The sequence below is a fragment of the Neolamprologus brichardi genome, chromosome 18 (genome assembly GCF_056152115.1).
Source record: "Neolamprologus brichardi isolate AB-2024 chromosome 18, ASM5615211v1, whole genome shotgun sequence".
NCBI classification, from domain to species: domain Eukaryota; kingdom Metazoa; phylum Chordata; class Actinopteri; order Cichliformes; family Cichlidae; genus Neolamprologus; species Neolamprologus brichardi.
Genome location: NC_142121.1, coordinates 7,675,996 through 7,703,707, shown reverse-complemented (window position 1 = coordinate 7,703,707; position 27,712 = coordinate 7,675,996). Strand labels below are relative to the sequence as shown.

General features: G+C 56.7%; 2 protein-coding genes across 2 annotated transcripts; both read left to right on the top strand.

Annotated features, from left to right (window-relative positions):
- The first annotated feature begins 747 nt into the window (after positions 1 to 747).
- On the top strand, positions 748 to 22,613 carry LOC148097577 (uncharacterized). Its single transcript, XM_087832447.1, has 6 exons — positions 748 to 1,054; positions 9,885 to 10,040; positions 10,392 to 10,601; positions 11,688 to 11,831; positions 12,204 to 12,470; positions 22,459 to 22,613. Exons 1-6 carry the CDS (start codon positions 748 to 750, stop codon positions 22,611 to 22,613), a joined length of 1,239 nt encoding a protein of 412 aa, XP_087688573.1.
- A 704-nt stretch (positions 22,614 to 23,317) lies between these two features.
- LOC148097576 (tripartite motif-containing protein 16-like) lies at positions 23,318 to 25,089 on the top strand. Its single transcript, XM_087831236.1, has one exon. The coding sequence runs from the start codon at positions 23,318 to 23,320 to the stop codon at positions 24,977 to 24,979; it is 1,662 nt and encodes a 553-aa protein (XP_087687362.1). The 3' UTR covers positions 24,980 to 25,089.
- Positions 25,090 to 27,712: the final 2,623 nt, after the last annotated feature.

Genomic DNA, 27,712 nt, shown 5'->3' with positions numbered 1-27,712 from the left:
TAAATCATAGAGATGTTTCCTGATGCTGTGTGATGGCTGTGACTGACTGTGAGGATGGAAATAAACAGAAACACTGAGAGAGTTTCTTGGTCAGTATATAAACAAACATATGGCAGATGAGACTGCTACATACATTTTTAATATGTGTTGTCATTTTTCAGTTGCGTTGTCCATTGTGATGACCATCTCACGCAGGTCCAGAGAGCAGATGTTGCTGCGTTGCAGCAGCTTTTTGCAGATGTGTTCTCCCCCTGCCCGACCGTACAGCTCTCACAGAGCACCGTTTTATAACCCGCCCTGGTGTGACGCTGCGTTCACGGCCCTACTGGTTACCTGAACTTAAAAGACAAATTATTTCGAGAGAATTGGCTGAAATACTGATGCTGGGAGTAATAAAAGAGCCACACAGTGAGTGGTATAGCCCCATAGTTCTTGTAAGTGAAGACAGATGGGTCTGTTTGTTTCTGTCAACTACCACAAGGTGAATGAGTGTGTCTCAGTTTGATGCTTACCCAATGCCCCGACTCAAGAAACTCCTGGAACGGTTAGGCACTGCTCGCTTTCTCAACACACTGGATTTAACCGAGGGCTACTGACAGATGCCTTTGTCTCCAGAGTCTAAGGAAAAAAGATATTTCTCCACTCTGAATGGTTTGTACCAATTTATCACACTTTCATTTGGGTTGTTGGGAGCCTAAGCCACTATCCAATGCCTTATGGACTGGGTGCTGCGTCCACACATGGATTATGTCATCAGCCATAGTGACACTTGAGCAGCGCATGTGCAGAGATGTGCACTCCAAATGCCAGTTTGGAGTGCAAGAAATTGTGTTTCTGGGAGACAAGCTCTCAGCAGAAGGTGTTCAGCTGGACCAAGATAAAGTCAAGGCAATACTGGACATGCCAAGGCCCACTGATAGGACAGGAGTGCTACGCGTAATGGGAGCGGTGAACTTCATCTGTAAATTCATTCCCAACCAGGCTGCAAACACATCCTGTATTCATGAGCTCCTTCATAAAGAGCATGAGTTCAAGTGGACAGCTAAGCATGAAAGTGAGTGGGAACATCTCAAAAGAACACTGACAATTGCACCTGTGTTGGCATGCTTTGACTCATCAAAGAGGATCAAACTGTCAACTGGAAGGGTGCTGCTCTTGTGGTTGTTTCTGCCTGTCAGTGTTTTAACTTACTTTTATTCTTTATTGAGTTATGTTTTTTATTTTATTTTGAGCCTGAGGAAATCCCAAAGCATTGGCTTGTGCTTTGTGGAACTTTCTCTTTTAACGAAGATGGGGTTTTTATTTCGCATGGTTTTATTGGCAATCCTGACGGTTGTTTGGAGTCATTGACAATCACAAACAATTACGTACTCACGGGAGTTTCTTTTGGATCTTCGGTGGAACTGCCCGTCTCTGGATTCTTTTCACCCTTCAGTGTTTTCCAGCCCTGGATTATCCTCTAATCACAGGAACACTTTTGATTTTAATAGAGTCAAAACAAGGAAGTGGGGTAAGAAGGGAGGTCTACGTCAGCGATTGAGGAAGCAAATACGATACAATCGTATTCCTTTGCCATCAATAATTCCGGCTAATGTGCAGTCTCTGAGGAGTAAATTGGATGAACTGCATTTGAATGTCGCACATTTACGTGACTACAGAGATACATGTCTTATGGCATTCACAGAGGCTTGGCTCAGGGATTCTGATCCTAATTCTTCTCTGGAACTAAATGGCTTTGGGTTCCCCATACGTTTGGATGGAGACCCCAGAGTTACCCAGAAATCTCACAGAGCAGAAGTGTGTTTGTATATTAATCAGAAATGCTGTAAAAACGTTACTGTCCGAAAACAGGTGTGTCTTGAGCTCCTCTCTGTGTCTATGAGGCTGTTTTACCTGCCAAGGGAATTTCCGCAGATCAACGTCACCGTCATTTACATCCATCCTAATGCGAATCCAAAGAATGCGACTGACACCATCTCCAACGTTATCCACTCACTCCAATCTCTCTCTCCTGAGGCCCCGAATATTGTTCTGGGGGACGTTAATCGCTGTGACTTGAAGAAAATATTGGGCAGTTTTTATCAGTATGTGAACTGTCCCACATGCTTCAATAAGACTCTGAATCTATGTTATGGTTCCATAAAAGCTGCGTATACGTCTGTGTCAGGCCCGCCCTCAGATCCTCGGACCACAACACGGTGCATCTCCTGCCAGTTTATAAGACTGTGCTGAGGAGAGAGAAGGTGAGGAAACACCACATAAAGGTTTGGAGTGACGACGCCTCTTTAGCCCTGCAGGGCTACTTTGACTGTACAGACTGGTTGGTGTTTACAGAATCATCCAGAGACATTAATGAACTGACTGATGTTGTCTGCAGCTTTATCTCCTTTTGCAGAGATATGATTATTCCTTCAAAAGTTGTGCTTTTTTTCCCCTAACAACAAACCATGGTCTTCAAAAGCTCTTATGAGCCTGATTCATGAAAGGAAAAAAGCTAAAAAGGGAATATCTCTAAGGTAAGAGAAATTAGGAAGGAGATCAAATCTGAAATTTAAAAAAAAAAGCCAAAATAAAATACAAGGATAAGGCAGAGGCTGAGGTGGGTAGCAATAACTTAAGGGTTGCCTGGACAGGTATGAAACCCATGACTGGTCACTGTTACAGTGACTGTAATAAGATAAGTCTCCCTGGTTTTAGTTCAGACTCTCAGTTTGCCAATGAGCTGAACAGATTTTATTTGAGATTTAATGATAATTATAATTTTAGCAACACATTAGATTTGTTAAAAGAGTGTACCAGAGCTCCCCCAGCTTTGTTCTTTGATGAAAGAAGGGTGGAAAATCTTTTTAAAACGACTAAGACTAATAAAAGTCCAGACCCTGATAATATATGTGGCCAGGTGCTTAAAACATGTGGTGAGCAATTATGCAGTATTATTTTTTTATATCTTTGTTTTATCACTTCAGCAACAGAAGGTTCCAGAGGTATGAAAAAAATCAATTATTTCTCCAGTCACTAAGACCACGAAACCTGCATCATTAAATGATTTTAGGCCTGTCGCTTTAACATCTTTAGTAATGAAGTCCTTTGAAAAACTTATCAGGAAGGATTTCCTGCAGCAGATAGAAAAGCTTATCGTTCCACTACAGTTTGCATCCAGGCTTTTGTAGATGTGTTGATGATGCAGTGGTCACTCTGTTAAATTTCCTATATTGCCATCTTGATGCCACCAAAGCTCATGCTCGGCTCTTATTTATAGATTTTTCTTCAACTTTTAATACTATCCAGCCACATCTTTTAGCTGATAAACTTCTGAACCAGTTTAAACTTGATTTTTTATCTGATTGGTTGGATTTTACACTTTTTAACTGACAGATCTCAGAGTAAATGGCTGTTTTTCCAAACAGCTTAATTCTTCTACTGGTTCACCACAGGGTTGTTGTCTCTTTCCTCTACTATATATTTTGTACTCTAACGACTGTCGCAGTACACAGGCCAACAGGCATTTCATTAGATATGCAGATGACACAGTCATTGTAAGCGTCCTTCATGGTGAAGACCTTGAGCTGACCTTGAGTCAGCCCTCAGCCGACTCTGGACCCCTGGAGGCTAAGAAGCCAGCTGAGGACTGCACCCGGCTGTTGCTGCCTGAGCAGGGTCAGTGCTCTGCGCAGCTGCAGTCTGATCCATGTGTGCCAGAGGCCCACGTGCCTGCTGGTTTTGTTTTGTGTGAACCAGAGGTCTCTGTGCCTGCTGGTTCTGTGACTGTTTTCGCTGGGGGGTCCGAAGAGTCCGTCAAGCCATCACTGTTGCCTGCAGCGTTGCTGGGGGGTCCGAAGAGCCTGTCCGGCCATCAACACCACCTGCAGCTTCCAAGGCGTCGCCTGCATCGCCACCACCTGCGGCTCCCACACCATCGCCTGCAGCTCCATCGCCTCATACGGTTACCTCATCCTCGCCTGCTGCTTCAGCCTCATCCTCGTCTGGTCCAGCCTCAGCTTCAGCCTCGCCTGGTCCAGCATCAGCATCAGCCTCGCCTGATCCAGCATCAGCCTCACCTGGTCCAGCCTCAGCATCAGCCTCGCCTGGTCGAGCCTCAGCATCAGCCTCATCTGCAGCTTCAGCCTCATCCTCGCCTGGTCCAGCCTCAGCATCAGCCTCGCCTGGTGCAGCCTCAGCATCAGCCTCGCCTGGTCCAGCCTCAGCATCAGCCTCGCCTGGTGCAGCCTCAGCATCAGCCTCAGCATCAGCCTCGCCTGGTCCAACTTCAGCCTCATCCTCGTCTGGTGCAGCCTCAGGATCAGCCTCGCCTGGTCCAGCCTCAGCATCAGCCTCGCCTGGTCCAGTCTCAGCTTCAGCCTCGCCTGGCCCAGCCTCAGCATCAGCCTCGCCTGGTCCAGCCTCAGCATCAGCCTCACCTGCAGCTTCAGCCTCATCCTCGTCTGGTCCAGCCTCAGCATCAGCCTCGCCTGGTCCAGCCTCAGCATCAGCCTCGCCTGGTCCAGCCTACGCATCAGCCTCGCCTGGTGCAGCATCAGCCTCGCCTGGTGCAGCCTCAGCATCAGCCTCGCCTGGTGCAGCCTCAGCCTCAGCCTCGCCTGGTCCACCTTCAGCCTCATCCTCGTCTGGTGCAGCCTCAGGATCAGCCTCGCCTTGTCCAGCCTCAGCATCAGGCTTGCCTGGTCCAGCCTCAGCATCAGCCTCACCTGGTCCAGCATCAGCGTCGCCTGGTCAAGCATCAGCCTCGCCTGGTGCAGCCTCAGCATCAGCCTCACCTGCAGCTTCAGCCTCATCCTCGCCTGGTCCAGCCTCAGCATCAGCCTCGCCTGGTCCAGCCTCAGCATCAGCCTCATCTGCAGCTTCAGCCTCATCCTCGTCTGATCCAGCCTCAGCATCAGCCTCGCCTGGTGCAGCCTCAGCATCAGCCTCGCCTGGTCCAGCTTCAGCCACATCCTCGTCTGGTCCAGCCTCAGCATCAGCCTCACCTGGTCCAGCCTCAGCATCAGCTTTGCCTGGTCCAGCCTCATCCTCGTCTGATCCAGCCTCAGCATCAGCCTCGCCTGGTGCAGCCTCAGCATCAGCCTCGCCTGGTTCAGCTTCAGCCACATCCTCGTCTGGTCCAGCCTCAGCATCAGCCTCACCTGGTCCAGCCTCAGCATCAGCCTCGCCTGCAGCTTCAGCCTCATCCTCGTCTAGTCCAGCCTTAGCATCAGCCTCGCCTGGTGCAGCCTCAGCATCAGCCTCGCCTGGTGCAGCCTCAGCATCAGCCTCGCCTGGTGCAGCCTCAGCATCAGCCTCGCCTGGTCCAGCCTCAGCATCAGCCTCGCCTGGTCCAGCTTCAGCATCAGCCTCGCCTGGTCCAGCCTCAGCATCAGCCTCGCCTGGTCCAGCTTCAGCATCAGCCTCGCCTGGTCCAGCCTCAGCATCAGCCTCGTCTGGTCCAGCTTCAGCATCAGCCTCGCCTGGTCCAGCTTCAGCATCAGCCTCGCCTGGTCCAGCCTCAGCATCAGCCTCGCCTGGTCCAGCTTCAGCATCAGCCTCGCCTGGTCCAGCTTCAGCATCAGCCTCGCCTGGTCCAGCTTCAGCATCAGCCTCGCCTGGTCCAGCCTCAGCATCAGCCTCGCCTGGTCCAGCCTCAGCATCAGCCTCGCCTGGTCCAGCATCAGCCTCGCCTGGTGCAGCCTCAGCATCAGCCTCACCTGCAGCTTCAGCCTCATCCTCGCCTGGTCCAGCCTCAGCATCAGCCTCGCCTGGTCCAGCCTCAGCATCAGCCTCGCCTGGTCCAGCCTCAGCATCAGCCTCATCTGCAGCTTCAGCCTCATCCTCGCCTGGTCCAGCCTCAGCATCAGCCTCGCCTGGTCCAGCCTCAGCATCAGCCTCGCCTGGTCCAGCCTCAGCATCAGCCTCATCTGCAGCTTCAGCATCAGCCTCGCCTGGTCCAGCTTCAGCCACATCCTCGTCTGGTCCAGCCTCAGCATCAGCCTCACCTGGTCCAGCCTCAGCATCAGCTTCGCCTGGTCCAGCCTCAGCATCAGCCTCGCCTGCAGCTTCAGCCTCATCCTCGTCTGGTCCAGCCTCAGCATCAGCCTCGCCTGGTGCAGCCTCAGCATCAGCCTCACCTGGTCCAGCCTCAGCATCAGCCTCGCCTGGTGCAGCATCAGCCTCGCCTGGTGCAGCCTCAGCATCAGCCTCGCCTGGTGCAGCCTCAGCCTCAGCCTCGCCTGGTCCACCTTCAGCCTCATCCTCGTCTGGTGCAGCCTCAGGATCAGCCTCGCCTGGTCCAGCCTCAGCATCAGCCTCGCCTGGTCCAGCCTCAGCATCAGCCTCACCTGGTCCAGCATCAGCCTCGCCTGGTCCAGCATCAGCCTCGCCTGGTGCAGCCTCAGCATCAGCCTCACCTGCAGCTTCAGCCTCATCCTCGCCTGGTCCAGCCTCAGCATCAGCCTCGCCTGGTCCAGCTTCAGCATCAGCCTCGCCTGGTCCAGCCTCAACATCAGCCTCATCTGCAGCTTCAGCCTCATCCTCGTCTGATCCAGCCTCAGCATCAGCCTCGGCTGGTGCAGCCTCAGCATCAGCCTCGCCTGGTCCAGCTTCAGCCACATCCTCGTCTGGTCCAGCCTCAGCATCAGCCTCACCTGGTCCAGCCTCAGCATCAGCCTCGCCTGGTCCAGCCTCAGCATCAGCCTCATCTGCAGCTTCAGCATCAGCCTCGCCTGGTCCAGCTTCAGCCACATCCTCGTCTGGTCCAGCCTCAGCATCAGCCTCACCTGGTCCAGCCTCAGCATCAGCTTCGCCTGGTCCAGCCTCAGCATCAGCCTCGCCTGCAGCTTCAGCCTCATCCTCGTCTGGTCCAGCCTCAGCATCAGCCTCGCCTGGTGCAGCCTCAGCATCAGCCTCACCTGGTCCAGCCTCAGCATCAGCCTCGCCTGGTGCAGCATCAGCCTCGCCTGGTGCAGCCTCAGCATCAGCCTCGCCTGGTGCAGCCTCAGCCTCAGCCTCGCCTGGTCCACCTTCAGCCTCATCCTCGTCTGGGGCAGCCTCAGGATCAGCCTCGCCTGGTCCAGCCTCAGCATCAGCCTCGCCTGGTCCAGCCTCAGCATCAGCCTCACCTGGTCCAGCATCAGCCTCGCCTGGTCCAGCATCAGCCTCGCCTGGTGCAGCCTCAGCATCAGCCTCACCTGCAGCTTCAGCCTCATCCTCGCCTGGTCCAGCCTCAGCATCAGCCTCCCCTGGTCCAGCTTCAGCATCAGCCTCGCCTGGTCCAGCCTCAACATCAGCCTCATCTGCAGCTTCAGCCTCATCCTCGTCTGATCCAGCCTCAGCATCAGCCTCGGCTGGTGCAGCCTCAGCATCAGCCTCGCCTGGTCCAGCTTCAGCCACATCCTCGTCTGGTCCAGCCTCAGCATCAGCCTCACCTTGTCCAGCCTCAGCATCAGCTTTGCCTGGTCCAGCATCATCCTCGTCTGATCCAGCCTCAGCATCAGCCTCGCCTGGTCCAGCCTCAGCATCAGCCTCGCCTGGTCCAGCTTCAGCCACATCCTCGTCTGGTCCAGCCTCAGCATCAGCCTCACCTGGTCCAGCCTCAGCATCAGCCTCGCCTGAAGCTTCAGCCTCATCCTCGTCTAGTCCAGCCTTAGCATCAGCCTCGCCTGGTGCAGCCTCAGCATCAGCCTCGCCTGGTGCAGCCTCAGCATCAGCCTCGCCTGGTGCAGCCTCAGCATCAGCCTCGCCTGGTCCAGCTTCAGCATCAGCCTCGCCTGGTCCAGCTTCAGCATCAGCCTCGCCTGGTCCAGCCTCAGCATCAGCCTCGCCTGGTCCAGCTTCAGCATCAGCCTCGCCTGGTCCAGCCTCAGCATCAGCCTCGCCTGGTGCAGCATCAGCCTCGCCTGGTGCAGCCTCAGCATCAGCCTCGCCTGGTGCAGCCTCAGCCTCAGCCTCGCCTGGTCCACCTTCAGTCTCATCCTCGTCTGGTGCAGCCTCAGGATCAGCCTCGCCTGGTCTAGCCTCAGCATCAGCCTCGCCTGGTCCAGCCTCAGCATCAGCCTCACCTGGTCCAACTTCAGCCTCATCCTCGTCTGGTGCAGCCTCAGGATCAGCCTCGCCTGGTGCAGCCTCAGCATCAGCCTCGCCTGGTGCAGCCTCAGCATCAGCCTCGCCTGGTCCAGCCTCAGCATCAGCCTCGCCTGGTGCAGCCTCAGCATCAGCCTCGCCTGGTGCAGCCTCAGCATCAGCCTCGCCTGGTCCAGCTTCAGCATCAGCCTCGCCTGGTCCAGCCTCAGCATCAGCCTTGCCTGGTCCAGCTTCAGCATCAGCCTCGCCTGGTCCAGCCTCAGCATCAGCCTCGCCTGGTCCACCTTCAGCATCAGCCTCGCCTGGTCCAGCCTCAGCCTCAGCCTCGCCTGGTCCAACTTCAGCCTCATCCTCGTCTGGTGCAGCCTCAGGATCAGCCTCGCCTGGTCCAGCCTCAGCTTCAGCCTCGCCTGGTCCAGCCTCAGCATCAGCCTCGCCTGGTCCAGCCTACGCATCAGCCTCGCCTGGTGCAGCATCAGCCTCGCCTGGTGCAGCCTCAGCATCAGCCTCGCCTGGTGCAGCCTCAGCCTCAGCCTCGCCTGGTCCACCTTCAGCCTCATCCTCGTCTGGTGCAGCCTCAGGATCAGCCTCGCCTGGTCCAGCCTCAGCATCAGCCTCGCCTGGTCCAGCCTCAGCATCAGCCTCACCTTGTCCAGCATCAGCCTCGCCTGGTCCAGCATCAGCCTCGCCTGGTGCAGCCTCAGCATCAGCCTCACCTGCAGCTTCAGCCTCATCCTCGCCTGGTCCAGCCTCAGCATCAGCCTCGCCTGGTCCAGCTTCAGCATCAGCCTCGCCTGGTCCAGCCTCAGCATCAGCCTCATCTGCAGCTTCAGCCTCATCCTCGTCTGATCCAGCCTCAGCATCAGCCTCGCCTGGTGAAGCCTCAGCATCAGCCTCGCCTGGTCCAGCTTCAGCCACATCCTCGTCTGGTCCAGCCTCAGCATCAGCCTCACCTGGTCCAGCCTCAGCATCAGCTTTGCCTGGTCCAGCCTCATCCTCGTCTGATCCAGCCTCAGCATCAGCCTCGCCTGGTACAGCCTCAGCATCAGCCTCGCCTGGTGCAGCATCAGCCTCGCCTGGTGCAGCCTCAGCATCAGCCTCGCCTGGTGCAGCCTCAGCCTCAGCCTCGCCTGGTCCACCTTCACCCTCATCCTCGTCTGGTGCAGCCTCAGGATCAGCCTCGCCTGGTCCAGCCTCAGCATCAGCCTCGCCTGGTCCAGCCTCAGCATCAGCCTCACCTGGTCCAGCATCAGCCTCGCCTGGTCCAGCATCAGCCTCGCCTGGTGCAGCCTCAGCATCAGCCTCACCTGCAGCTTCAGCCTCATCCTCGCCTGGTCCAGCCTCAGCATCAGCCTCCCCTGGTCCAGCTTCAGCATCAGCCTCGCCTGGTCCAGCCTCAACATCAGCCTCATCTGCAGCTTCAGCCTCATCCTCGTCTGATCCAGCCTCAGCATCAGCCTCGGCTGGTGCAGCCTCAGCATCAGCCTCGCCTGGTCCAGCTTCAGCCACATCCTCGTCTGGTCCAGCCTCAGCATCAGCCTCACCTGGTCCAGCCTCAGCATCAGCTTTGCCTGGTCCAGCATCATCCTCGTCTGATCCAGCCTCAGCATCAGCCTCGCCTGGTCCAGCCTCAGCATCAGCCTCGCCTGGTCAAGCTTCAGCCACATCCTCGTCTGGTCCAGCCTCAGCATCAGCCTCACCTGGTCCAGCCTCAGCATCAGCCTCGCCTGAAGCTTCAGCCTCATCCTCGTCTAGTCCAGCCTTAGCATCAGCCTCGCCTGGTGCAGCCTCAGCATCAGCCTCGCCTGGTGCAGCCTCAGCATCAGCCTCGCCTGGTGCAGCCTCAGCATCAGCCTCGCCTGGTCCAGCTTCAGCATCAGCCTCGCCTGGTCCAGCTTCAGCATCAGCCTCGCCTGGTCCAGCCTCAGCATCAGCCTCGCCTGGTCCAGCTTCAGCATCAGCCTCGCCTGGTCCAGCCTCAGCATCAGCCTCGCCTGGTGCAGCATCAGCCTCGCCTGGTGCAGCCTCAGCATCAGCCTCGCCTGGTGCAGCCTCAGCCTCAGCCTCGCCTGGTCCACCTTCAGTCTCATCCTCGTCTGGTGCAGCCTCAGGATCAGCCTCGCCTGGTCTAGCCTCAGCATCAGCCTCGCCTGGTCCAGCCTCAGCATCAGCCTCACCTGGTCCAACTTCAGCCTCATCCTCGTCTGGTGCAGCCTCAGGATCAGCCTCGCCTGGTGCAGCCTCAGCATCAGCCTCGCCTGGTGCAGCCTCAGCATCAGCCTCGCCTGGTCCAGCCTCAGCATCAGCCTCGCCTGGTGCAGCCTCAGCATCAGCCTCGCCTGGTGCAGCCTCAGCATCAGCCTCGCCTGGTCCAGCTTCAGCATCAGCCTCGCCTGGTCCAGCCTCAGCATCAGCCTTGCCTGGTCCAGCTTCAGCATCAGCCTCGCCTGGTCCAGCCTCAGCATCAGCCTCGCCTGGTCCACCTTCAGCATCAGCCTCGCCTGGTCCAGCCTCAGCCTCAGCCTCGCCTGGTCCAACTTCAGCCTCATCCTCGTCTGGTGCAGCCTCAGGATCAGCCTCGCCTGGTCCAGCCTCAGCTTCAGCCTCGCCTGGTCCAGCCTCAGCATCAGCCTCGCCTGGTCTAGCCTACGCATCAGCCTCGCCTGGTGCAGCATCAGCCTCGCCTGGTGCAGCCTCAGCATCAGCCTCGCCTGGTGCAGCCTCAGCCTCAGCCTCGCCTGGTCCACCTTCAGCCTCATCCTCGTCTGGTGCAGCCTCAGGATCAGCCTCGCCTGGTCCAGCCTCAGCATCAGCCTCGCCTGGTCCAGCCTCAGCATCAGCCTCACCTTGTCCAGCATCAGCCTCGCCTGGTCCAGCATCAGCCTCGCCTGGTGCAGCCTCAGCATCAGCCTCACCTGCAGCTTCAGCCTCATCCTCGCCTGGTCCAGCCTCAGCATCAGCCTCGCCTGGTCCAGCTTCAGCATCAGCCTCGCCTGGTCCAGCCTCAGCATCAGCCTCATCTGCAGCTTCAGCCTCATCCTCGTCTGATCCAGCCTCAGCATCAGCCTCGCCTGGTGAAGCCTCAGCATCAGCCTCGCCTGGTCCAGCTTCAGCCACATCCTCGTCTGGTCCAGCCTCAGCATCAGCCTCACCTGGTCCAGCCTCAGCATCAGCTTTGCCTGGTCCAGCCTCATCCTCGTCTGATCCAGCCTCAGCATCAGCCTCGCCTGGTACAGCCTCAGCATCAGCCTCGCCTGGTCCAGCTTCAGCCACATCCTCGTCTGGTCCAGCCTCAGCATCAGCCTCACCTGGTCCAGCCTCAGCATCAGCTTTGCCTGGTCCAGCCTCATCCTCGTCTGATCCAGCCTCAGCATCAGCCTCGCCTGGTCCAGCCTCAGCATCAGCCTCGCCTGGTCCAGCTTCAGCCACATCCTCGTCTGGTCCAGCCTCAGCATCAGCCTCACCTGGTCCAGCCTCAGCATCAGCCTCGCCTGAAGCTTCAGCCTCATCCTCGTCTAGTCCAGCCTTAGCATCAGCCTCGCCTGGTGCAGCCTCAGCATCAGCCTCGCCTGGTGCAGCCTCAGCATCAGCCTCGCCTGGTGCAGCCTCAGCATCAGCCTCGCCTGGTCCAGCTTCAGCATCAGCCTCGCCTGGTCCAGCTTCAGCATCAGCCTCGCCTGGTCCAGCCTCAGCATCAGCCTCGCCTGGTCCAGCTTCAGCATCAGCCTCGCCTGGTCCAGCCTCAGCATCAGCCTCGCCTGGTGCAGCATCAGCCTCGCCTGGTGCAGCCTCAGCATCAGCCTCGCCTGGTGCAGCCTCAGCCTCAGCCTCGCCTGGTCCACCTTCAGTCTCATCCTCGTCTGGTGCAGCCTCAGGATCAGCCTCGCCTGGTCTAGCCTCAGCATCAGCCTCGCCTGGTCCAGCCTCAGCATCAGCCTCACCTGGTCCAGCATCAGCCTCGCCTGGTCCAGCCTCAGCATCAGCCTCGCCTGGTGCAGCATCAGCCTCGCCTGGTGCAGCCTCAGCATCAGCCTCGCCTGGTGCAGCCTCAGCCTCAGCCTCGCCTGGTCCACCTTCAGTCTCATCCTCGTCTGGTGCAGCCTCAGGATCAGCCTCGCCTGGTCTAGCCTCAGCATCAGCCTCGCCTGGTCCAGCCTCAGCATCAGCCTCACCTGGTCCAGCATCAGCCTCGCCTGGTCCAGCCTCAGCATCAGCCTCGCCTGGTCCAGCATCAACCTCGCCTGGTGCAGCCTCAGCATCAGCCTCACCTGCAGCTTCAGCCTCATCCTCGCCTGGTCCAGCCTCAGCATCAGCCTCGCCTGGTCCAGCCTCAGCATCAGCCTCATCTGCAGCTTCAGCCTCATCCTCGTCTGATCCAGCCTCAGCATCAGCCTCGCCTGGTCCAGCCTCAGCATCAGCCTCGCCTGGTGCAGCCTCAGCATCAGCCTCGCCTGGTCCAGCTTCAGCCACATCCTCGTCTGGTCCAGCCTCAGCATCAGCCTCACCTGGTCCAGCCTCAGCATCAGCTTCGCCTGGTCCAGCCTCAGCATCAGCCTCGCCTGCAGCTTCAGCCTCATCCTCGCCTGGTCCAGCCTCAGCATCAGCCTCGCCTGGTCCAGCTTCAGCATCAGCCTCGCCTGGTCCAGCCTCAACATCAGCCTCATCTGCAGCTTCAGCCTCATCCTCGTCTGATCCAGCCTCAGCATCAGCCTCGGCTGGTGCAGCCTCAGCATCAGCCTCGCCTGGTCCAGCTTCAGCCACATCCTCGTCTGGTCCAGCCTCAGCATCAGCCTCACCTGGTCCAGCCTCAGCATCAGCCTCGCCTGGTCCAGCCTCAGCATCAGCCTCATCTGCAGCTTCAGCATCAGCCTCGCCTGGTCCAGCTTCAGCCACATCCTCGTCTGGTCCAGCCTCAGCATCAGCCTCACCTGGTCCAGCCTCAGCATCAGCTTCGCCTGGTCCAGCCTCAGCATCAGCCTCGCCTGCAGCTTCAGCCTCATCCTCGTCTGGTCCAGCCTCAGCATCAGCCTCGCCTGGTGCAGCCTCAGCATCAGCCTCACCTGGTCCAGCCTCAGCATCAGCCTCGCCTGGTGCAGCATCAGCCTCGCCTGGTGCAGCCTCAGCATCAGCCTCGCCTGGTGCAGCCTCAGCCTCAGCCTCGCCTGGTCCACCTTCAGCCTCATCCTCGTCTGGTGCAGCCTCAGGATCAGCCTCGCCTGGTCCAGCCTCAGCATCAGCCTCGCCTGGTCCAGCCTCAGCATCAGCCTCACCTGGTCCAGCATCAGCCTCGCCTGGTCCAGCATCAGCCTCGCCTGGTGCAGCCTCAGCATCAGCCTCACCTGCAGCTTCAGCCTCATCCTCGCCTGGTCCAGCCTCAGCATCAGCCTCCCCTGGTCCAGCTTCAGCATCAGCCTCGCCTGGTCCAGCCTCAACATCAGCCTCATCTGCAGCTTCAGCCTCATCCTCGTCTGATCCAGCCTCAGCATCAGCCTCGGCTGGTGCAGCCTCAGCATCAGCCTCGCCTGGTCCAGCTTCAGCCACATCCTCGTCTGGTCCAGCCTCAGCATCAGCCTCACCTGGTCCAGCCTCAGCATCAGCTTTGCCTGGTCCAGCATCATCCTCGTCTGATCCAGCCTCAGCATCAGCCTCGCCTGGTCCAGCCTCAGCATCAGCCTCGCCTGGTCCAGCTTCAGCCACATCCTCGTCTGGTCCAGCCTCAGCATCAGCCTCACCTGGTCCAGCCTCAGCATCAGCCTCGCCTGAAGCTTCAGCCTCATCCTCGTCTAGTCCAGCCTTAGCATCAGCCTCGCCTGGTGCAGCCTCAGCATCAGCCTCGCCTGGTGCAGCCTCAGCATCAGCCTCGCCTGGTGCAGCCTCAGCATCAGCCTCGCCTGGTCCAGCTTCAGCATCAGCCTCGCCTGGTCCAGCTTCAGCATCAGCCTCGCCTGGTCCAGCCTCAGCATCAGCCTCGCCTGGTCCAGCTTCAGCATCAGCCTCGCCTGGTCCAGCCTCAGCATCAGCCTCGCCTGGTGCAGCATCAGCCTCGCCTGGTGCAGCCTCAGCATCAGCCTCGCCTGGTGCAGCCTCAGCCTCAGCCTCGCCTGGTCCACCTTCAGTCTCATCCTCGTCTGGTGCAGCCTCAGGATCAGCCTCGCCTGGTCTAGCCTCAGCATCAGCCTCGCCTGGTCCAGCCTCAGCATCAGCCTCACCTGGTCCAACTTCAGCCTCATCCTCGTCTGGTGCAGCCTCAGGATCAGCCTCGCCTGGTGCAGCCTCAGCATCAGCCTCGCCTGGTGCAGCCTCAGCATCAGCCTCGCCTGGTCCAGCCTCAGCATCAGCCTCGCCTGGTGCAGCCTCAGCATCAGCCTCGCCTGGTGCAGCCTCAGCATCAGCCTCGCCTGGTCCAGCTTCAGCATCAGCCTCGCCTGGTCCAGCCTCAGCATCAGCCTTGCCTGGTCCAGCTTCAGCATCAGCCTCGCCTGGTCCAGCCTCAGCATCAGCCTCGCCTGGTCCACCTTCAGCATCAGCCTCGCCTGGTCCAGCCTCAGCCTCAGCCTCGCCTGGTCCAACTTCAGCCTCATCCTCGTCTGGTGCAGCCTCAGGATCAGCCTCGCCTGGTCCAGCCTCAGCTTCAGCCTCGCCTGGTCCAGCCTCAGCATCAGCCTCGCCTGGTCCAGCCTACGCATCAGCCTCGCCTGGTGCAGCATCAGCCTCGCCTGGTGCAGCCTCAGCATCAGCCTCGCCTGGTGCAGCCTCAGCCTCAGCCTCGCCTGGTCCACCTTCAGCCTCATCCTCGTCTGGTGCAGCCTCAGGATCAGCCTCGCCTGGTCCAGCCTCAGCATCAGCCTCGCCTGGTCCAGCCTCAGCATCAGCCTCACCTTGTCCAGCATCAGCCTCGCCTGGTCCAGCATCAGCCTCGCCTGGTGCAGCCTCAGCATCAGCCTCACCTGCAGCTTCAGCCTCATCCTCGCCTGGTCCAGCCTCAGCATCAGCCTCGCCTGGTCCAGCTTCAGCATCAGCCTCGCCTGGTCCAGCCTCAGCATCAGCCTCATCTGCAGCTTCAGCCTCATCCTCGTCTGATCCAGCCTCAGCATCAGCCTCGCCTGGTGAAGCCTCAGCATCAGCCTCGCCTGGTCCAGCTTCAGCCACATCCTCGTCTGGTCCAGCCTCAGCATCAGCCTCACCTGGTCCAGCCTCAGCATCAGCTTTGCCTGGTCCAGCCTCATCCTCGTCTGATCCAGCCTCAGCATCAGCCTCGCCTGGTACAGCCTCAGCATCAGCCTCGCCTGGTGCAGCATCAGCCTCGCCTGGTGCAGCCTCAGCATCAGCCTCGCCTGGTGCAGCCTCAGCCTCAGCCTCGCCTGGTCCACCTTCAGCCTCATCCTCGTCTGGTGCAGCCTCAGGATCAGCCTCGCCTGGTCCAGCCTCAGCATCAGCCTCGCCTGGTCCAGCCTCAGCATCAGCCTCACCTGGTCCAGCATCAGCCTCGCCTGGTCCAGCATCAGCCTCGCCTGGTGCAGCCTCAGCATCAGCCTCACCTGCAGCTTCAGCCTCATCCTCGCCTGGTCCAGCCTCAGCATCAGCCTCCCCTGGTCCAGCTTCAGCATCAGCCTCGCCTGGTCCAGCCTCAACATCAGCCTCATCTGCAGCTTCAGCCTCATCCTCGTCTGATCCAGCCTCAGCATCAGCCTCGGCTGGTGCAGCCTCAGCATCAGCCTCGCCTGGTCCAGCTTCAGCCACATCCTCGTCTGGTCCAGCCTCAGCATCAGCCTCACCTGGTCCAGCCTCAGCATCAGCTTTGCCTGGTCCAGCATCATCCTCGTCTGATCCAGCCTCAGCATCAGCCTCGCCTGGTCCAGCTTCAGCCACATCCTCGTCTGGTCCAGCCTCAGCATCAGCCTCACCTGGTCCAGCCTCAGCATCAGCCTCGCCTGAAGCTTCAGCCTCATCCTCGTCTAGTCCAGCCTTAGCATCAGCCTCGCCTGGTGCAGCCTCAGCATCAGCCTCGCCTGGTGCAGCCTCAGCATCAGCCTCGCCTGGTGCAGCCTCAGCATCAGCCTCGCCTGGTCCAGCTTCAGCATCAGCCTCGCCTGGTCCAGCTTCAGCATCAGCCTCGCCTGGTCCAGCCTCAGCATCAGCCTCGCCTGGTCCAGCTTCAGCATCAGCCTCGCCTGGTCCAGCCTCAGCATCAGCCTCGCCTGGTGCAGCATCAGCCTCGCCTGGTGCAGCCTCAGCATCAGCCTCGCCTGGTGCAGCCTCAGCCTCAGCCTCGCCTGGTCCACCTTCAGTCTCATCCTCGTCTGGTGCAGCCTCAGGATCAGCCTCGCCTGGTCTAGCCTCAGCATCAGCCTCGCCTGGTCCAGCCTCAGCATCAGCCTCACCTGGTCCAACTTCAGCCTCATCCTCGTCTGGTGCAGCCTCAGGATCAGCCTCGCCTGGTGCAGCCTCAGCATCAGCCTCGCCTGGTGCAGCCTCAGCATCAGCCTCGCCTGGTCCAGCCTCAGCATCAGCCTCGCCTGGTGCAGCCTCAGCATCAGCCTCGCCTGGTGCAGCCTCGGCATCAGCCTCGCCTGGTCCAGCTTCAGCATCAGCCTCGCCTGGTCCAGCCTCAGCATCAGCCTCGCCTGGTCCAGCTTCAGCATCAGCCTCGCCTGGTCCAGCCTCAGCATCAGCCTCGCCTGGTCCACCTTCAGCATCAGCCTCGCCTGGTCCAGCCTCAGCCTCAGCCTCGCCTGGTCCAACTTCAGCCTCATCCTCGTCTGGTGCAGCCTCAGGATCAGCCTCGCCTGGTCCAGCCTCAGCTTCAGCCTCGCCTGGTCCAGCCTCAGCATCAGCCTCGCCTGGTCTAGCCTACGCATCAGCCTCGCCTGGTGCAGCATCAGCCTCGCCTGGTGCAGCCTCAGCATCAGCCTCGCCTGGTGCAGCCTCAGCCTCAGCCTCGCCTGGTCCACCTTCAGCCTCATCCTCGTCTGGTGCAGCCTCAGGATCAGCCTCGCCTGGTCCAGCCTCAGCATCAGCCTCGCCTGGTCCAGCCTCAGCATCAGCCTCACCTTGTCCAGCATCAGCCTCGCCTGGTCCAGCATCAGCCTCGCCTGGTGCAGCCTCAGCATCAGCCTCACCTGCAGCTTCAGCCTCATCCTCGCCTGGTCCAGCCTCAGCATCAGCCTCGCCTGGTCCAGCTTCAGCATCAGCCTCGCCTGGTCCAGCCTCAGCATCAGCCTCATCTGCAGCTTCAGCCTCATCCTCGTCTGATCCAGCCTCAGCATCAGCCTCGCCTGGTGAAGCCTCAGCATCAGCCTCGCCTGGTCCAGCTTCAGCCACATCCTCGTCTGGTCCAGCCTCAGCATCAGCCTCACCTGGTCCAGCCTCAGCATCAGCTTTGCCTGGTCCAGCCTCATCCTCGTCTGATCCAGCCTCAGCATCAGCCTCGCCTGGTACAGCCTCAGCATCAGCCTCGCCTGGTGCAGCATCAGCCTCGCCTGGTGCAGCATCAGCCTCGCCTGGTGCAGCCTCAGCATCAGCCTCGCCTGGTGCAGCCTCAGCCTCAGCCTCGCCTGGTCCACCTTCAGCCTCATCCTCGTCTGGTGCAGCCTCAGGATCAGCCTCGCCTGGTCCAGCCTCAGCATCAGCCTCGCCTGGTCCAGCCTCAGCATCAGCCTCACCTGGTCCAGCATCAGCCTCGCCTGGTCCAGCATCAGCCTCGCCTGGTGCAGCCTCAGCATCAGCCTCACCTGCAGCTTCAGCCTCATCCTCGCCTGGTCCAGCCTCAGCATCAGCCTCCCCTGGTCCAGCTTCAGCATCAGCCTCGCCTGGTCCAGCCTCAACATCAGCCTCATCTGCAGCTTCAGCCTCATCCTCGTCTGATCCAGCCTCAGCATCAGCCTCGGCTGGTGCAGCCTCAGCATCAGCCTCGCCTGGTCCAGCTTCAGCCACATCCTCGTCTGGTCCAGCCTCAGCATCAGCCTCACCTGGTCCAGCCTCAGCATCAGCTTTGCCTGGTCCAGCATCATCCTCGTCTGATCCAGCCTCAGCATCAGCCTCGCCTGGTCCAGCTTCAGCCACATCCTCGTCTGGTCCAGCCTCAGCATCAGCCTCACCTGGTCCAGCCTCAGCATCAGCCTCGCCTGAAGCTTCAGCCTCATCCTCGTCTAGTCCAGCCTTAGCATCAGCCTCGCCTGGTGCAGCCTCAGCATCAGCCTCGCCTGGTGCAGCCTCAGCATCAGCCTCGCCTGGTGCAGCCTCAGCATCAGCCTCGCCTGGTCCAGCTTCAGCATCAGCCTCGCCTGGTCCAGCTTCAGCATCAGCCTCGCCTGGTCCAGCCTCAGCATCAGCCTCGCCTGGTCCAGCTTCAGCATCAGCCTCGCCTGGTCCAGCCTCAGCATCAGCCTCGCCTGGTGCAGCATCAGCCTCGCCTGGTGCAGCCTCAGCATCAGCCTCGCCTGGTGCAGCCTCAGCCTCAGCCTCGCCTGGTCCACCTTCAGTCTCATCCTCGTCTGGTGCAGCCTCAGGATCAGCCTCGCCTGGTCTAGCCTCAGCATCAGCCTCGCCTGGTCCAGCCTCAGCATCAGCCTCACCTGGTCCAACTTCAGCCTCATCCTCGTCTGGTGCAGCCTCAGGATCAGCCTCGCCTGGTGCAGCCTCAGCATCAGCCTCGCCTGGTGCAGCCTCAGCATCAGCCTCGCCTGGTCCAGCCTCAGCATCAGCCTCGCCTGGTGCAGCCTCAGCATCAGCCTCGCCTGGTGCAGCCTCGGCATCAGCCTCGCCTGGTCCAGCTTCAGCATCAGCCTCGCCTGGTCCAGCCTCAGCATCAGCCTCGCCTGGTCCAGCTTCAGCATCAGCCTCGCCTGGTCCAGCCTCAGCATCAGCCTCGCCTGGTCCACCTTCAGCATCAGCCTCGCCTGGTCCAGCCTCAGCCTCAGCCTCGCCTGGTCCAACTTCAGCCTCATCCTCGTCTGGTGCAGCCTCAGGATCAGCCTCGCCTGGTCCAGCCTCAGCTTCAGCCTCGCCTGGTCCAGCCTCAGCATCAGCCTCGCCTGGTCTAGCCTACGCATCAGCCTCGCCTGGTGCAGCATCAGCCTCGCCTGGTGCAGCCTCAGCATCAGCCTCGCCTGGTGCAGCCTCAGCCTCAGCCTCGCCTGGTCCACCTTCAGCCTCATCCTCGTCTGGTGCAGCCTCAGGATCAGCCTCGCCTGGTCCAGCCTCAGCATCAGCCTCGCCTGGTCCAGCCTCAGCATCAGCCTCACCTTGTCCAGCATCAGCCTCGCCTGGTCCAGCATCAGCCTCGCCTGGTGCAGCCTCAGCATCAGCCTCACCTGCAGCTTCAGCCTCATCCTCGCCTGGTCCAGCCTCAGCATCAGCCTCGCCTGGTCCAGCTTCAGCATCAGCCTCGCCTGGTCCAGCCTCAGCATCAGCCTCATCTGCAGCTTCAGCCTCATCCTCGTCTGATCCAGCCTCAGCATCAGCCTCGCCTGGTGAAGCCTCAGCATCAGCCTCGCCTGGTCCAGCTTCAGCCACATCCTCGTCTGGTCCAGCCTCAGCATCAGCCTCACCTGGTCCAGCCTCAGCATCAGCTTTGCCTGGTCCAGCCTCATCCTCGTCTGATCCAGCCTCAGCATCAGCCTCGCCTGGTACAGCCTCAGCATCAGCCTCGCCTGGTCCAGCTTCAGCCACATCCTCGTCTGGTCCAGCCTCAGCATCAGCCTCACCTGGTCCAGCCTCAGCATCAGCTTTGCCTGGTCCAGCCTCATCCTCGTCTGATCCAGCCTCAGCATCAGCCTCGCCTGGTCCAGCCTCAGCATCAGCCTCGCCTGGTCCAGCTTCAGCCACATCCTCGTCTGGTCCAGCCTCAGCATCAGCCTCACCTGGTCCAGCCTCAGCATCAGCCTCGCCTGAAGCTTCAGCCTCATCCTCGTCTAGTCCAGCCTTAGCATCAGCCTCGCCTGGTGCAGCCTCAGCATCAGCCTCGCCTGGTGCAGCCTCAGCATCAGCCTCGCCTGGTCCAGCTTCAGCATCAGCCTCGCCTGGTCCAGCTTCAGCATCAGCCTCGCCTGGTCCAGCCTCAGCATCAGCCTCGCCTGGTCCAGCTTCAGCATCAGCCTCGCCTGGTCCAGCCTCAGCATCAGCCTCGCCTGGTGCAGCATCAGCCTCGCCTGGTGCAGCCTCAGCATCAGCCTCGCCTGGTGCAGCCTCAGCCTCAGCCTCGCCTGGTCCACCTTCAGTCTCATCCTCGTCTGGTGCAGCCTCAGGATCAGCCTCGCCTGGTCTAGCCTCAGCATCAGCCTCGCCTGGTCCAGCCTCAGCATCAGCCTCACCTGGTCCAGCATCAGCCTCGCCTGGTCCAGCCTCAGCATCAGCCTCGCCTGGTGCAGCATCAGCCTCGCCTGGTGCAGCCTCAGCATCAGCCTCGCCTGGTGCAGCCTCAGCCTCAGCCTCGCCTGGTCCACCTTCAGTCTCATCCTCGTCTGGTGCAGCCTCAGGATCAGCCTCGCCTGGTCTAGCCTCAGCATCAGCCTCGCCTGGTCCAGCCTCAGCATCAGCCTCACCTGGTCCAGCATCAGCCTCGCCTGGTCCAGCCTCAGCATCAGCCTCGCCTGGTCCAGCATCAACCTCGCCTGGTGCAGCCTCAGCATCAGCCTCACCTGCAGCTTCAGCCTCATCCTCGCCTGGTCCAGCCTCAGCATCAGCCTCGCCTGGTCCAGCCTCAGCATCAGCCTCATCTGCAGCTTCAGCCTCATCCTCGTCTGATCCAGCCTCAGCATCAGCCTCGCCTGGTCCAGCCTCAGCATCAGCCTCGCCTGGTGCAGCCTCAGCATCAGCCTCGCCTGGTCCAGCTTCAGCCACATCCTCGTCTGGTCCAGCCTCAGCATCAGCCTCACCTGGTCCAGCCTCAGCATCAGCTTCGCCTGGTCCAGCCTCAGCATCAGCCTCGCCTGCAGCTTCAGCCACATCCTCGTCTGGTCCACCCTTAGCATCAGCCTCGCCTGGTGCAGCCTCAGCATCAGCCTCGCCTGGTGCAGCCTCAGCATCAGCCTCGCTTGGTGCAGCCTCAGCATCAGCCTCGTCTGGTGCAGTCTCAGGATCAGCCTCGCCTTGTCCAGCCTCAGCATCAGCCTCGCCTGGTGCAGCCTCAGCATCAGCCTCGCCTGGTCCAGCTTCAGCATCAGCCTCGCCTGGTCCAGCCTCAGCATCAGCCTCGCCTGGTCCAGCTTCAGCATCAGCCTCGCCTGGTCCAGCTTCAGCATCAGCCTCGCCTGGTCCAGCCTCAGCATCAGCCTCGCCTGGTCCAGCTTCAGCATCAGCCTCGCCTGGTCCAGCTTCAGCATCAGCCTCGCCTGGTCCAGCCTCAGCATCAGCCTCGCCTGGTCCAGCTTCAGCATCAGCCTCGCCTGGTCCAGCATCAGCATCAGCCTCGCCTGGTCCAGCTTCAGCATCAGCCTCGCCTGGTCCAGCCTCAGCATCAGCCTCGCCTGGTCCAGCCTCAGCATCAGCCTCACCTGCAGCCTCATCATCGCCTGGTCCAGCCCCAGCATCAGCATCATCCTCACCTGCAGCTTCAGCCTCATCCTCGTCTGGTCCATCCTCAGTATCAGCCTCGCCTGGTCCAGCATCAGCATCAGCCTCGCCTGATCCAGCATCAGCCTCGCCTGGTCCAGCCTCAGCATCAGCCTCATCTGCAGCTTCAGCCTCATCCTCGCCTGGTCCAGCCTCAGCATCAGCCTCACCTGTAGCCTTATCCTCGCCTGGTCCAGCCCCAGCATCAGCATCAGCCTCACCTGCAGCTTCAGCCTCATCCTCGTCTGGTCCAGCTTCAGCATCAGCCTCGCCTTGTGCAGCCTCAGCATCAGCCTCGCCTGGTGCAGCCTCAGCATCAGCCTCGCCTGGTCCAGCCTCAGCATCAGCCTCACCTGCAGCTTCAGCCTCATCCTCGTCTGGTCAAGCTTCAGCATCAGCCTCACCTGGTGCAGCCTCAGCATCAGCTTCGCCTGGTCCAGCCTCAGCATCAGCCTCGCCTGGTCCAGCTTCAGCATCAGCCTCGCCTGGTCCAGCTTCAGCATCAGCCTCGCCTGGTCCAGCTTCAGCATCAGTCTCACTTGCAGCCTCATCCTCGCCTGGTCCAGCCCCAGCATCAGCATCAGCCTCATCTGCAGCTTCAGCCTCATCCTCGCCTGGTCCAGCTTCAGCATCAGCCTCGCCTGGTGCAGCCTCAGCATCAGCCTTGCCTGGTCCAGCTTCAGCATCAGCCTCGCCTGGTCCAGCCTCAGCATCAGCCTCGCCTGGTCCAGCCTTAGCATCAGCCTCGCCTGCAGCTTCAGCCTCGCCTGGTACTGCGGGTGTCACGCCACCATCTGGTCCACGTCTGCCGCCTTAACATCATCGGCCATCTTCCAGGCCACTTGTGGGGCATCATCACCATCATAGACGTCCTCCGGAAAAGTGTCGCCACTGCTGCCTTCCGGGCGGTCGGTCTCCGGATTTGCTCTGGCCATGTCACCGCCATCTTTCACGCAGCCGGCCTCGGAGAGGGCTTGGCGACAAACTACTGAACTGGCAACCTCCGGGCTGGGCCCCTGAACTATGTTTTGGACTCCTGGGGGGTCTTGCTTTGCTCTGTTCCACTCTCATCACCGCCGCTGTCTGCTACTTGGATCCTCCTTCTCATCTCCACACGACTGCTGCCCCAGCTGTGACAACATGATAAGAAGGTAAACAATAAACAGACCAAAAAATCTATGGTTGTTGATGAAACACCAACAGCGCCAGTAGAGATGGATTTGTTTCATGTTAAATAAACTAAATTTACAATATTTACAATGAACTTTTGAATAACTCAAAATTAAAAAAAAGACTATAAATGAACTTCCTGGGAATGACTAAATACCAAGTGCAGCTATCAAACTTTAACTAGGTTGCAGTTTTTACTGGAAGCAGTAAATCAAGCACAACACACCCTGGCAATAAGCATTTTATGACTCGTTACTGCCTCACTTCTAATACTTTGTAATAAACAGACCACACCCTGGCTCTTGTCACTGCCAGGATATTTCTTTAGTGCCTCCCTTCACAGATGTGTCTGTATCAGGATGGGTCTAAACAACATGGTGTAAATGCAGTTGCTGGTGAGCCTCATTTCCTGTAGGAGGTGAACAAGAGCAGAGATCTGTTTCCCTTCAGAGCACAGAGGTTGTTTCTGTTCAAAGGAAGTGAAACTGTCTGACAGTCACTGAGAGACGGTGAAACGGCACAGCACATGAATCAAATGGATCAAACAAAAATCTGCTGTTCAGTCTGTTTGGATCTACTGAAGGATCCGGTGACTATTCCCTGTGGACACAGCTACTGCATGAACTGTATTAAAAGCTTCTGGGATGAAGAGGAAAAGAAGGAAATCTACAGCTGCCCTCAGTGCAGACAGACTTTCACAGCGAGGCCTGTCCTGGTGAAAAACACCATGTTAGCAGATTTAGTGGAGGAGCTGAAGAAGACTGGACTCCAAGCTGCTCCTGCTGATCACTGCTATGCTGGACCTGAAGATGTGGCCTGTGATGTCTGCACTGGAAGAAAAATGAAAGCATTCAAGTCCTGTTTATTCTGTCTGGCATCTTACTGTGAGAAACACCTTCAGACTCATTATGATTCACCTACATTCAAGAAACACAAGCTGGTGGAGCCCTCCAAGAAGCTCCAGGAGAACATCTGCTCTCGTCATGATGAGGTGATGAAGATGTTCTGCCGTACTGATCAGCAGAGTATCTGTTATCTCTGCTCTATGGATGAACATAAAGGCCACGACACAGTCTCAGCTGCAGCAGAAAGGACTGAGAGGCAGAGAGAGCTGGAGGTGAGTCGACAAAACATCCAGCAGAGAATCCAGGACAGAGAGAAAGATGTGAAGCTGCTTCAACAGGAGGTGGAGGCCATCAATCAGTCTGCTGATCAAACAGTGGAGCACAGTGAGAAGATCTTCACTGAGCTGATCCATCTCATCCAGAAAAGAAGCTCTGATGTGAAGCAGCAGATCAGATCCCAGCAGGAAACTGAAGTGAGTCGAGTCAAAGAGCTTCAGGAGAAGCTGGAGCAGGAGATCACTGAGCTGAAGAGGAAAGATGCTAAGCTGAAGCAGCTCTCACACACAGAGGATCACATCCAGTTTCTACACAACTACCCCTCACTGTCAGCACTCAGTGAGTCTACAGACTCATCCAGCATCAATATCCGTCCTCTGAGCTACTTTGAGGATGTGACAGCAGCTGTGTCAGAGGTCAGAGATAAACTACAGGACATTCTGAGAGAGGGATGGACAAACATCTCACTGACAGTCACTGAAGTGGATGTTTTACTGTCAGATCCACCAGAGCCAAAGACCAGAGCTGAATTCTTAAAATATTCATGTGAAATCACACTGGATCCAAACACAGCACACAAACAGCTGTTATTATCAGAGGGGAACAGAAAAGTAACATTCATGAAACAACAGCAGTCTTATTCTGATCATCCAGACAAATTCACTGGATGGTGTCAGGTCCTGAGTAGAGAGAGTCTGACTGGACGTTGTTACTGGGAGGTGGAGAGGAGAGGGGGAGGAATTTATGTAGCACTCGCATACAAGAATATCAGGAGAAAAGGATGGAGTGAATGTAGATTTGGACATAACGACAAATCTTGGTCATTAGATTGTGACAACAACAGTTATACATTTCGGTACAACAACATTGAAACTCCTGTCTCAGGTCCTCGTTCCTCCAGAGTAGGAGTGTACCTGGATCACAGAGCAGGTATTTTTTCCTTCTACAGCGTCTCTGAAACCATGACTCTCCTCCACAGAGTCCAGACCACATTCACTCAGCCGCTCTATGCTGGACTGTTGCCTTATGATTATGGAGCCACTGCTGAGTTGATTAAAGTGAAATAGACTGAAGTCTTTCATATTGTGGGTTTAAATCTGTATTTTAGTTTCATTTTATTTTCTCTCCATCATTTCTGCACAGAGATCAGCTGTCAGTCAAACATTATGGGTGGTACCTCCACATCTTCTAGTTGTTCTCTTGATGTTTCTGAGTTTTTAAAGGAGATCTTTCCTGTGACTGTTTATGGAGGCTATCACTGCTCATCATCATTTTGATTTACTAAAATATTTCTCCACATGAAAATGTAAACTTCTCTATCCTTTAAATGTTTCTGGAATATTTGTATTGAAAAATGTCGACATTTCTCTTTATGAGTATGGCAGACCATGTGTGTGTGTTTGTGTTTGTTTTTGTCAAAATCATCAAACAAATGAGGAAAAACTGTGATTTTAATGAATGAATTCATATATTGTGTTGATGTTTTATTGTGTGAATAAACTGGAAGGTTTGACTATAAATCAAACTTTGAACAAAGTCTTTTCTTCTGTCTTCATTCCAGGATCTCACTCAAATCTGATGCAGAAAATATGAAACTAATCTGAGAGAATAACTGAAGCAGTTTTCCTCCTGAAGCATCACAAAGTTCAGAGTTCATGTTTAGAGCAGAAGATTCAGCAGTCGCTCTGACCTTTCAACTTTCTTCACTAAAACAGCTTCATTACAGAGAAACAAGTCACATTTTCTTCATGTTCTTAAGTCCTTTCAGATGTTTTTAATGGTCCTTGAATGCAGCATCAGTGTTACAGGTTGTGACTCCTGTGAACAAACTGACACAGTGTGATATTACACATATTTAAATCTGTCTTTACTGAGATGTTGAAGCTGCTGAAGGCTCAGTGAAGTTTTGTCTTCCTGCAGGTTAACAAGTGAAATCTTAAAGTGATGCACATCACAAGAGGGCGCCTTCATCCTGCTAACAGGGATGTAGAGGAGGTTAAAGCACCTCAGCTCAGTTTGTCCACATGTTTTACATTCTGCCATGTTTTTAGGCTGAATAAAGCCTTTATCATAAAGTGCATTGTGTCATAGATCATTTTGTGTTATAAAAATGATAAGAATTAAGAATTATTATAATATTAATATAGCACCAGGTTCAGTTACCTTTACATAAAAATTGATGGTAGAATTTTCCTTTAAGGAGCAACTTTTTACTTTTTTACATTTCAATAAGGAGAGATCGTCAGAAAGAATGAAGATGATTTGTTGATGAACAGAATGTACAAAGGTGTTTGGTGGTCTGTCTCTCTGCAGAACGGAGCTCCAGCTGTGAAACAGATTAGAGCAGGACCCCCCAGAGCCTAGATGCTGGTGATGGAGATGAAGGTGACTTGAATGAAGCTCGAGTGATGAGAGGTGGAACTGGGCAGGAGGTGCTTTGCACAAAGGCGTCTATGAAAGAGAATGACAGATGCACAGTGATATTTAAAGTACGCAGCATGAATGGTGATTGGCCTGGAGAAGGCCGGGAGAATGTGATTGGACCAGACCAGTGATGACACAAACAGCTTGACAGTGGAAGTGATAAAGCTTAGATTCAGCCGGCAGCACCTGGACAGATGTGAGACCATAGATCTTTCTTATTGAACTCACACAGAAGCTTTATTTCAGAGCCTGAACTTTTTTACTCTTAGTTGAGTAACACGAGTATCTGTACTTCTACTTAAATACAGAACGTCTGCACTTTTGCCACCTCTGCTTTTTGGTAGCTCCAGGAATGAGAACAGAAAAACAAACATTGACAAAAAGTGTAGTGGATTTATGAACTTTACATTTAACAGATCTCACAAAGAAGCTCAACACAACAGTCAGCTGTTACTGTCGGGTATGGAGGATTGAAGACAGCAGGTGACGTTGTAGCAGAAGAGAAGATTCACACTGATGGGCTTCATCCATCAGTGTGAATCTTCTGTTGCCTCGACTGTTGTTAACAGAAAATGCAAATCAAAGTTACTATTCTGTTAAATATGGGAAATGTTACCAACTCTGTAGAGAATAATGGTGAGATGCAGTTGCACATCGTCATCATGAGAACTGATTCCTGAACCGCTCGTCCTGCATCATCTTCAATTATCAAGCTCTGTCAGCATGATCTCCATGATTCCTGGGATGTATTCCTCATAGACCACCCTCAGGTGTTTCTGCAGTGTGTTTAGCTTCTGACTCAATATACACCACAGACCTGAATCAGACCCTTTAGGTTACACACAACAGAGCAGGTCAGTCAGGAATCTTTCTGATTACTTTTTAAATGCCAGCACTGCCACAGAGAAGCTTTTAAAAACCTGAAGAATGCTGCTGAAACTAGAGGGTTTATATATCAATAAGATTAAGATTAATAAAGATTATTGCTCCTTACAGCCATCACATCAAAAGACTTATTTTTGGAGACAATGCCAACCATGCCTTAAATTATCTTTAATGATTCTTAATGATAACACACTTACCTAAAACAAAGGTAATGTAAAGCATATCATCAAAGAGTAACTGCCACAGGAAAACATGACTGTCAGTGAAGACATCCATCTGTCTGCTGCTTCTACCATGGCACCATATTCAGCAGAGAAGACCACTTTGGTTTAGTCTCTCTAATTATGCGAGCTGGGACCACATCCGCACTTTAGGTTTGACAGCATTTCTAGTAGATAATGGCAGATGGCTTCAGCATGAACTGAGGCAGCGGTTTGAGGAAGGCCTCACATTATTAAACAACCCACAAACATAAAGCCCTGCTGCTGTCA